Source organism: Cavia porcellus, unplaced genomic scaffold (assembly GCF_034190915.1).
Source record: "Cavia porcellus strain 051 isolate PalLab524CR breed Dunkin Hartley unplaced genomic scaffold, mCavPor4.1 scaffold_17, whole genome shotgun sequence".
Lineage (NCBI taxonomy): Eukaryota > Metazoa > Chordata > Mammalia > Rodentia > Caviidae > Cavia > Cavia porcellus.
This window is the reverse complement of record NW_026947500.1, coordinates 20,024,141-20,035,631: the sequence shown is the minus strand read 5'-3', so window position 1 is coordinate 20,035,631 and position 11,491 is coordinate 20,024,141. Positions and strand designations below refer to the sequence as shown.

The following is an 11,491-nucleotide window of genomic DNA, read 5'->3' as shown; positions in this document are numbered from 1 at the left end:
TGCTATGGTCCCAGGTCATTCTTTATAAAAATAACTGCCCTTTAAAAATGACACTTGATGCTCATCAGGCATGAGGTAAAATTTTACTCTTATTCAGTTATGGAAACTCGCAGTCAGAACGTGTATAATGAGTGAGCGGAAGGCGCTTTTGTAACTCACAGGCTCTGAGGAAAGCCAGTACCTGCTGAGTTGTCTGGGAATGCTTTTTTGAGTACATTATAACGTGTTACTCGGTTCAGATGTAGTGCTGTGCCAGAAGATGGGAACGAAGAGCAGGGAAAAGAAAGTCTTGTGATGGCAAAAGAGAGTAAGCTGGGAGGACATGCTGTTTCCTCTGTGTGGGAAGCTTTAGTGATGGTAAAATACAAGGCATTAAGACAAGATGCTCCTCGGGTAAATAGGATCACTGTGAATGTAACCTCGTCTCTGTCAAAGCAGGGAAAGCAAGAGTTTTGTCACCTTTAACTTAAAGAAAATAAAAATTGGACATGGCATAATCTTTGTGTAGTAGTTTACAGTTTTAAAATACTTTCTCATCAATTACCGTATGGGGTCTCCTTGCAATTCCATGAGATGACTTTTACTGTTATTATTTTGCTCCCTTTACTATTTTTTAATTTTATAGTGTGTGTGTGTGTGTGTGTGTGTGTGTGTGTGTGTGTGTGTGTGTGGTTCTGGGGATTGAATTTTGATTCTCAACATGCCAGGCCTGTTCTATACCACTGTTACATCCCAGCACAACCTAACTACTTAAAAAAATAAGAACATCTTTCTTCATTTCAGAAACTGAATGGGCAGGTACCACACGCTTGGTGGAATCAGCCAACTTTGTTTCCTTTTTTTTTTATTTCTCCTCTGTCGACCTCTATGTCAACTATCAAGTCTGCCTTTAATAAGGCAACTAGACAAGTACTATCCAGTGTATTGTTATATTTTTCACCATTTCTGTTCCTCATGTAGTTAAATCATGCACACAGCAACATACCCTTGAAGCCCGGGGGGGATTGTAGGTTTCCTGGCTGTGACATCTTGATGAAAATCTACTAATGACAATGTTTTATCATTTGATCAGCAGTGCTGAAAACTATGGCTTATTTACATATGAATATTATGTCTTCATCGTGATTAAAATTGATTAATTGAAATGTGGTATAAAATACATAATAGATGTTATAAAAATGAAAGGGAAGGAAAGTGCTCTAAAGGATATAACTATATGGACGTTCAAGTGTGTAGGAACGATGACCATATTACTAAGTTTATATTAGATCATTGAACAGAATGGTCTGCACTGTCACTGTTTGACTGTCCACTTTTTATGCTTTGATTTTGTAACTTAAACAACTATTTCTAAAAGGACAACATGTAACTTACCAACTAGCAATTTCTTAATGTTAATATTTTTCTTTGAAATTCTGTATTACTTCTTCCCTTTTTTCTGTTTTGTCTTGTTTTTCTTTAAAAAAAAAGAGAAAGAAATGTGGTCTGTTAGCCGGAGGGCAACTACTAACGCAAACTAAAGAACTGTGAATCATGAGAGTAATGGGGAGGACCAGGGCCTTCTGCCTCCTCCAATGACAGGTTAGTTTCGAGGGCAGCATACTAGGGACGTGCTGGTTCATTTTCTCTCATTCTACTGCTCCACGTGTGTTTTTATTTTTTAATTATTCTTTCTGGTCTTCTAGGGAAATGAACTGAAAGTACCAACAAAGGATTACAAAAAAATATGAACCAAGAATGTATCATCAGTGGTAATTTATAAAAACAAGGGAAAAATCCAAAATATTTAATAGTTTCTCAAGCTTTCAACTGTGTTAAGTTTAGATCATAAGCATCCCCTCAAAACTTCATGTACTAAGAGGCAAGACTTGGATTATGGGAACACTCTACTCGTGTATAACTAAATGTGCCTTAGAAGGTGGTGCCTGGTCAGGGAAGTGGTGGGTCCCGGGAGGGATCTGGAAGGGTATATATCCCTCCAAGGCTCCTTCCTTCTTTCTCTGCTTCCTGGACTTCTTTTTTTTTTTAAATTTCATTTAAAGAAAGAAAGAAAAGAAAATTAAAGAAAAAAAAACAAAATAAAAAAATGAGGAAAAAGTAGAATACACAACTAAAAAAAGGTTTAACATCATAAAATCACTAGTTGATACATTACGTATTGTCATCTTAACAATAGTTATTAAAGTTACAAAATCAAAGCATAAAAAGTGGCTCGACCCTAAAACATTGGCAGTGCAGACCCTTTTGTTCAATGATGTACCAGAAATTTAGTAATAAGAACACTGATCTTACACACTATGCGCACTGTTATATCCTATAGAGCACTTTCCTTCCTTTTCACTTTCACAATATCTATTATATCTATTATACTTTTACATATATTATACTTTTGTTTCTATTATGCTTTTTGGGTACCATTATTCTGCCAGTTCTTATTTTTTACACTAGAGAGACAATGCAATATTTACTAATGTGAGTCTTGTTTATTTCACTAATGAAGATATTCTCAAGTTGCTTCCGTTTACCAATAAAGGCTTCAAGACGATCCTTTTTATAGCTGAGTAGTATTCTATTGTATAAAATACCACAATTTTTTAATCTACTCTGCTGTTGATGGGCATTTTGGTTGTTTCCAAGATTTAGCTATCACAAATTGTGCTGCTATAAACATGGGTGCACATATATCATTGTGACATGACCTTTTCAATTTTTCTGGGAATAGCTGGGTTGAATGGAACTTCTAATCCTAGTTTGTTGAGGAATCCCACACTGATTTCCACAGTGGTTGCACCAGTCTGCACTCCCACCAACAATGGAGCAGTGTTCCTTTTCCTCCACATCCTCGCCAACATTTGTTATCAGTTGTTTTCTTGATAGCAGCCATTTTTTCTGGGGTGAGATGAAATCTCAGTGCTACTTTAATTTGCACTTCTCAAATGACCAGTGATGGTGACCATTTCTTCATATATTTATTTGCCATTTGTATTTCTTTACCTGAGAACTCATCTCCAATGCCCATTTTTGGAGAGGATCTTTGAATCTGGGGAGCTTAATGTTTTTCCATTCTTTATATGTTCTGAATATAAGCCCTTTGAGGGATTGTTGGCTAAAATTTCCTGGACTTCTTGACACAAGCAGCTTTCCTTTGTAGCAGGATCTTCCACTGTGCTGTTTTTGCATTTGGGCCTATCAACTATGCATTTAAACTTCTGAAAAACTGCGAGCCAAAATAAACCTGTATTCCTTTAAATTGAGGGTGTCAGGTATTGTGTCTCAGTGTTGAGAGAGTGATAAAGACATGTGGGTGTCAGGAGTGGGGTTGTTGCTATGACAACCTGATGAAGTTGTCTAGAAACCTTTGGAATTGGTTTGTAGAAGGAGTTTAGAAAGGTTTAAGAGATTGTGGAGAAAGAATGCTTAGAATACTGTACATTGAGCTTGATGAGAGATTCTGGTGAGAACCCAGATGACCAGAATGCTGATCAAAATGCAGACAGTTAAAGCTTGGCTCAAGAGGTTTTAGTTCAGAATAAGAACTCCATTGGCAGCTGGACTTGAAACAGCCCCTGGCATAAAATATGTCTACATTTTGTTCATTTCGTAAAACTTTGAAGGAGACTGTCTCAGTCTAATCCACAGGAGGAACTTTTAAGGCACCGCAGGATACAGAGTGTGGCATGGGTACTGTTGATGGCTTTTAGCAAGGTCTACAGTGAGAATCAAAGGGAAAAGATCAGAGCTGAAAGCCCAGCTATTATTCAAACTGGTGGCAAATTTTGACATCATCCTTATGATGGTGGTTTTATAGGCATGATGAATTCAAAGGTTGTAGTGTCAGGGAGGCTTCTCCCCAGATTTCAAAGGAAGGCATTGGAAGCTAGGCAGTTTGCCTTTGAGCGAGCAGTGAATAAAGATGTCACAGTAAATCTAAAGTACAGTTGAAACCCAGAGAATGGCATACCAAAGATGTGGATCGTTTGCTGAGGAAAGCCCTAGGCAGAGGGCAAAGTAAACCTAGGATAGAGGCCACGGTATCTGTGACTAGCAATGCTGCAGCTGGTAGTTCCATAGAGGTGGGGCACTCAAATGTTTTTGCCACAGCTGGCCTTAGATGATAGACATCGAGCAACAGGACTTAATGGTTTCCCTGCTAGAGTGTGTTCTTATTTTGATCCAATTTCTTTTTATCCTTTTCCTCTGCTTTAGAATGGCAATTTTACCCTATGCATAGAACATTGGAAGTATTTAATCTTTATTATTTTTCAGGGGCTCACAGATAAGCATTTGCATTGAGTCTCAGAGGAGATGTTGGGCTTGGACTTCTCAGCAAGGCTGGAACTCATAAGACTTTGGCAAATCTTAGGTGTAAAGAAAATGTGTTTTGCATAAGGAGATGGGCATGAGTCTTTTGGGGAGCCAGGGGTAGACTGTTATGGTTTGGATTGGCAATGTACCCCCAAAGCCTAGTGAGCTCAGAGGCAGGATGGTAAATGTGCTGAGTCATGGGAGAGCTCTATTAATTAATAGATAACCCCTTGGGGAGTGCAGCAGCTGAACGCGCTGCTTAGAGGTGGCATCTGGTCAGAGAAGATGGGCCACTGGGCGTGTAACTTTCTGTTTCCTTTCTTCTCTCTCTCTTCTTGCTGGCCTCCATGAAATGAGCGGCTTTCTTGTGTGGCAGGTCTTTCTGTCATGTTGTTTCTGCATTTGAACTTGCTAACCATGGACTGAAATTTCTGAAATTGTGAGCCAAAATAAATCCACCTTCCTGTAAATTGTCAGTGTTGGGTATTATGTCTCAGCAATGTGAAAATTCCTAAGATAATTATATATATAAATTTCTCACTGTGCCATATTGGAATCATGAGTTGGCTTACATTTCTTTTTTTCTTTTCCCAACTCATCTTTGAAAGAATAACAAAATTATTTAGCTTAAGTAGCGGTGTGCCTAGAACTCTTGAATGCTAATCAGATGGATTTTGGAAAGATTTCGCATGGGCCAAGGTAAGAACAGTAGATTTAGTAGATTTCAACAGGAAGATGCTGGGCGATGAACCCTCACTGAACTATATCACTGTACAGACTGACCAGAAATAGGGAATATCAGGCCATTGCCTACTTTCTAGTGTAGCCAGACCTGCTCACTCCCAAATTTATGTTGCATCCTTTGCACATTTATTTAGAAAACCCCACCACAGTCAGTATCTTCAAAATGATATGTCAATAATAGTAGATACAGTTCTGGATCCAAAACCTCTTAAGTCACTTGTTAGCTGCATAAATATTAACAAGTTGTCCAAGATCCAGACCAGCAGGTAGTAGTAAAAAGGCCCTCTCCTATAAGACTGTCTTTGGAATTAAGGACAACACATATGATGTGGTCATAATCTGGCCCCAAGTGCTCATAAACTTTAGTTAAGTTTAGTGAGAATAGAAATGGTAGATGATATTACGTTATTCCCTGAGCAATTAAAGTGGAAGGAACAACAGGTAGAGGGCGAGAACTCTGGGTGCAGTCTCCACTGAGGGTTGAAGAAATCCACGCACTGTCTCTAGCAGGAGGCAAAATGAATATGCTACAGTTAGCCCAAGAATAAATCTTCCCCCATCTTGAATACCATGATGAAGGGCTAGAAGATGGTTCTCGTGTATGCCATTTGTGTTGTCTTCTGATTTTTAACTTATTCCACTTAATCTTCTTTGCATTATATAGCAGTTGTTGGATCCATTTCTAATGTTCTTTTATCCTTTTTAAGATGTCTGAGTAGTTGGTCTTTGAAGGCAGCATTGTCTTCTAGTTCTGAAATTCTGTATGTTATGGTTTATATCTAGATGTACCCCCAAAACTCATTTGCCCTTAGGTTGGGTGTTTTGGAGCTGGCTGAATGTTGGGTGTGTGAAACTGAGATTAAGCTCTCCCTCAGTATCCTCCTACTCTGGCTAGGGAGAACAGAGGGCCTGATATGCCCTGCCCAGAATTCACTCGATTCCTTGTTCCTCTGTACTTTTTAGTTAGGAATTTCTTTCCCCTGTTATCCTCCCACCCACAGCACTTAATCTCTGTTAACACCTATTTTATTATCTACTTCAGAATTCAATTGCACACAATTGAGATCGGTTCACAAAGTACTCTCTTAGAAGAATTATTTCATGTGCTTATTTTGAAATAATGGGGCTCAAACTTGGGGACCCACACATGAAAAACACACACTCCACTGCTGAGCTTCCTTCGTAGGTCCTGGGTCACTGTTAAATCCTATAAGACTGTCAGCATTTTAAGTACACTTTGTGCCTTTTTTTTTGATACCAGGAATGGAGCTCAAGTCCTTGCACTTGCCAGGCAGGTGCTTGTGCCGTGAGCTAGATCCCCGGCTTTGTGATTATTTTTGTTTACTTAGTGCTCAATACTCTATTTCCTGCCATAGAAATTAATCTCTTCTGTCTGGCAAAGGGCAAATCCTGCCCCGATCTATTAAATGCACTCATCCGCAAAGTGATAGGAATGCTGAATTGGCTGCCTGACGTGACATCAGACACTTTCTCACTTAATGTGACACCTGTCCTCCACAGAACAGAGGATCTTTCTAGAGAAATATGAAAACAATGTAGGGTCCATCCATTTCCAATCTTACATTTCATGCTTTTTTCTGGTGTGAATTTCTTTTTCTCAAACTTAGTCTGTAAATTTAAACTTTTATTCCTCATATTACAGCTTTCTATTCTAGTAACTGACAAGTGAAATTATTTGTTTTACTTTATCATTTTTCTGCTGTTTCTGTTCCATAAAAGGAGCTGGCGGATGGACCCCACTGGTATCAAATAAATACCAATGGCTGCAGATTGACCTTGGAGAGCGAATGGAGGTCACTGCTGTGGCAACACAAGGAGGATACGGGAGCTCTGACTGGGTGACCAGCTATCTCCTGATGTTCAGTGATGGCGGGAGGAACTGGAAGCAATACCGACAAGAGGAAAACATCAAGGTATGTTTCCTAATACTAATTCTACGGATGGCGGCAACCTATTGGGAGAACATAATGTTGTCAATTGATATATAGTAACTGTACATATTTATATAGCAAATATGGTGTTTCAAGACCTGTAAATGTTGTGTAATAACCACTAAGGGTGTTAGATTTCTTGGCTAAGATCCCAAAAGCACAGTCAATGGAAGCAAAAATAGACAAATGGGATTATGTCAAACTAAAAGCTTTTGCCCAAGATAGCAATCAATCAGTAAAGTGAAGAGACAACTTACAGAATGGGGGAAAATATTTGCAAACTGTGTATCTAAGGAGAAACAGAATCGTCTGAATTTCTTTGAAAAAATTTCCAAGTGAAAGCAAGGTTCTTGTCTCAAAGAAAACATTGAAATCTCTGTGGTTATACTGTTTAATAATATGGACGTTTAATAATAATACAAGTTGTATAAGATTCGTTTTCTTGTTTTGCTTCGTAAGAAAATTTAACATTGCTTCTGCACTACTTTGCATTAGATTGAATTCACTGTTTCATTTTTCTAAATCTCACTGAATTAGTCTCATATTTCTGAAAGACAACCAAATTTTAAAACTTAATAAATGAGTATTTCCTGTATATGGCAAGTTCAGGAACACAGGCTTTAGGCTTGAAGAATCATGGCTCCTTTACCATGTAGCCACATTGGGTAATTCATAGAGTTTTGCTATTGGTGACAGCTGGAATCCTTTGAATTTCTTTACAGCAGTGGTATCACTCCTATTTCTGAGTATAAATCAAAACTTAAAGAATCACCTTTAGTTTGATACTTAAAAAAATGTATTTACTCTGTGTCTGGAAATTACTTATATGGGTTTAAAATCTTACTCTTCGTTGATTAATAATATTTAAAGTGTTGGGGAAAGTTTTCCTATAAGACAGATTTTTAAAAAAAGTATCTTATAAATGGCATATTTTGTGTTATGTTTTTGTAATTTGACTCTCTTCCTCACTCCCAAGAATACATGAATGTTGGAGAACCGTGAATGTTATTGTTACTAAGTTAAGCAGTTAAGAGGGAAGCCATTGCCAAGGAGGTTCCACCTGAAGGTTTTTGTCTCTTTGCTTACTCTAAAAGGTTGCATGCCTCGAAGAAAATGGTATAAAGGATAAGGTCCTTATTAATCCAAAGCAATAAAAATAACATGTATCAGCTCCCATAATCTCGTGACCTGTACCAGTGTGTTGAGCATCACTGAGATGAATATTTTCCTACATCCTTGTCACAGTGTGAGATTCCTCTCTATGACAGTTTGTATCTCCTCCTAGTGTCTCTGTTAGGGTTAAACTGTGGTTCTCCAAAAAGATATGCTAGAATTGTAACCTCTCATGTTCAGGGCTATGAGTGGATTTGGAAATAATGTCTTTACAAGGGCAAGCAAGTTAAAATGACATCAGTAGACTTGGCCCTAATTTAATATGACTATAGAGAGTGCATGAGACACACAGAGGAAAACAACATGAAGACAGCCAGAGAGATCATCCTGTGAAGAGGCAAGATTGGGGTGATGTGTCTACAAGCCACGGACTGCTTGAGGCAACCAGAAGCTAGGAGCTATGCTTGGAGTGGATCTTTCCCTAGAGCCTGTTTAGGCAGCATGGACTTTAGACTTCTGACCTGCAGACCTTAGCTGACTAGTTTGATACTGCATTATGACAACTCTAGGAAACTAAAGCAACTCTTTAAAGCTTAACTTTACCTTGTAGAGAGAGGAGGATATTAGCACATGTTTGCTGAATGAATGGATGGGTGTCTTTCTAAGGGGTCTGGGATGATTATTGGGTCACCTGGCTGCTCGGATATTTGTTTTGCCTCTGACTGCTTCATCCCTGCCATTGAGTTCCTGACATCATGGTTGTTTCCATCTACATCTTCCATCACTTCATGCAGCTTCCCTGCATCCATGTCAGGCAGATTGTCTTCACGAGGCAGCATGGGAGGCAAACATCTTGTCCAATATTGAGGCTAACGCTGCCTGCCGTTCTGAAGGGCCCTCTGCACATTAGGCTGCGTACCCTGAGTTTCCTGATGTGCTCGCAATTTGTTTATGCACCTTTCCCCCCAGTTTCCAAAAAGAGGAAGAAACAGAATCTCCAGGGATAAAGGAACTCTTTTCTATCTTGCTTCCTAGCTCAATTTCTGTAATAATAAAATATGCCAGTTGTTCTTATGTAGCATTCTTAGATAAAAACATACAAACACACACATTTTGGTTCCACCTGCAGAGCAAAATGTAGAGAGAAAGAACAACAGCAAAATCCTCCTAGGAAGCGGCAGTAATTGACTGGGCAACATCTCCTAAACTGGATTTAGTCAAGCATTGCATCAGTCCAAGCTTTAGAAATTCCTTTGGGCGGGTCTCTGCCAGGGAGCACTGCTGCATTAAGCGGTGCCTGTACAAATAATCTTTACAACACTCCTGGGCCTTCTTCCTTGCAAACTGAAGTGCAGCCTGTCATGTTGTCAACTTCAGGATTTATTTAAAAGATACCCTGTGAGTTTCTCCTGCAGGATTAAAGGAGTCCTGGAGACAGTTGGTGGGGATGGGTGCAGAATGTGGATATGCCTGATACCATTGAGCTGTATGCTTAGACATGGTTGAAGGGTTAATCGTTACCTAACACACGCTCTCCAGTGGGTTACTTACTGGCCTTTGTTAGAAGTTCATGCTTACGCATTACTCTTTCATCTTTTCTTTCTGATGGTAATTAGGTCTGAGTTTTCAAACTAAAACCTTCAGAAAATTCTTAAGGTGAGCATTCGCAATCTGATGTTACTGATTCAAGTTCAGTTAACGTGAGGGAAGGGTCCCCCACAGCAGATGGCACCAGGAGCACAGTAACATTGCAGGGCTAGAGGATTCGAGCCATTGCTGTTGAGTGAGGTTCCAGTTCTGTAAGTTCAAATGCAAATCTGTGACGTTGAGAGGGAAGAAAGATTTGAATTTGCATGCATGGTATTTTTGAGGAATGCATTTTCTGGAACTTTCATAGAAATTCAAATGGCAATGTGGGTGAGTGCTGTGACATGAGAGAAGATGCAGGTCAGGTGCAATTACTGCCCCCACGGGAGGGGAAGCTTCCCGTTCTTGTCCCCAATGTCTTACACTTTTGAAAGGGCTTGTGATGATCCCAAGAGTCAAAGGGCTGATCCAAAATCTAACTGATTTGTTTCACAGTAAGTGATCATGTACTGTTAGGAAATCTGTCCTTTGGTCAAATCAGTGTAACAATGCAGAGCCGTTTTGTTTTAGTGGTAAAAATCCTTAGTGATGTCTTTAAGAAAACCTTTCCCTTGGTTCTGAATTAATGTCTGGTTCACCTGCTGAATTCTCAGATTTCCCTCTAGATTGCTGACTGACTGAGGCCTTTAACTTTTCAAAACAAATACTATACAGCTGCACAGCCTTCTGAAGAGGTAACGGCCTTCACTCTTAATTCAGTGACCTTGACAGTTCGAAGTAATTAGGTAGCTTAAACAATTTTATTAAAAGCAACGTCATCTATTCTTTCTAAGAGATGGATAAGCGTGAGTTTTCCCATTTTGAAATTTGGCTATGATGATATATTATATCAACAGGAAGTATAACCTTCCATACAGCTAGTGAGTATTCTATCAATATTAAGAAATAATGAAATGTTCTAGTTTCCTATAAACATATTCAGCAGATAATGATTTTCCTGTTTAAGTAAGCTGTCTTTTTATATCTCTAGAAATTCCCTGAGGTCCATTGTTTTCTTTTTTATTGCAAACATGTTTTTCCTTTTTTTCTTTCATCTTTATTGAATGTTCTCTCTTAGGTTATATTCAAACAACTTACTCTTAAACATAGGCCTTTTAAAAATTAAGTTTATTTTCAGATAATTCATTTAATGTATATTCTTAACTACATAGTAAATATAAATGTACCTTTTAGGTTTAATTGGAGGCTGGACTGGAGTTTTTAGAGCTACAAGAATTGTCTTTGAAAATAAGAATCTATTATTAACTATGAATTTAGGCAATTTAATTTCTCAAAGTTCTAGTTTCTTCATTTAGAAAAGGAGCTTGCTTTTTGTGAGGAAAAGAAGATAATTCACATAATGAGCTTAACTTTGCACTAGGTGCAGTGTGAGTTTCCCTCAGGACTTTGTTGTCATTTTCTTTCTCTGGTCTCTGTTGCAGCACTATTGTGATATTGAAAACTCTTCTTATCAGGCAGTATGGCCTATTACTTTTTTATACAGTGCCATTTCCTCAAAAAAATTAAAACAGAACTACCAGATGATCCAGCAGTCCTACTGCTGGGTATATAATGAAAGAAATGAAAATCAGCACGTGTAAGCGATACCAGCACTCCTGTGTTCACTGGAGCCCGTATTCACAATAACTACAGCTGGACTCCATCTTAAGCAGTCACGGGTGAATAAATGGATAAACAAAATGTGCTGTGTAGACTGGTAGATAATGAAATACTGTTCACCCTTTGAAAGC

The 11,491-nt window shown here is 38.6% G+C and overlaps 1 protein-coding gene across 3 annotated transcripts in view; it reads left to right on the top strand.

Moving 5' to 3' along the window:
* Positions 1–11,491, top strand: part of LOC100725022 (contactin-associated protein-like 3) — a 233,507-nt gene that overhangs the window by 107,626 nt on the left and 114,390 nt on the right. For all 3 annotated transcript variants that reach the window (XM_063227348.1, XM_063227351.1, XM_063227350.1), the window contains one exon: positions 6,790–6,983. In XM_063227348.1, the coding sequence (XP_063083418.1) occupies positions 6,790–6,983 (194 nt within the window). The remainder of the gene's footprint in view (positions 1–6,789; positions 6,984–11,491) is intronic.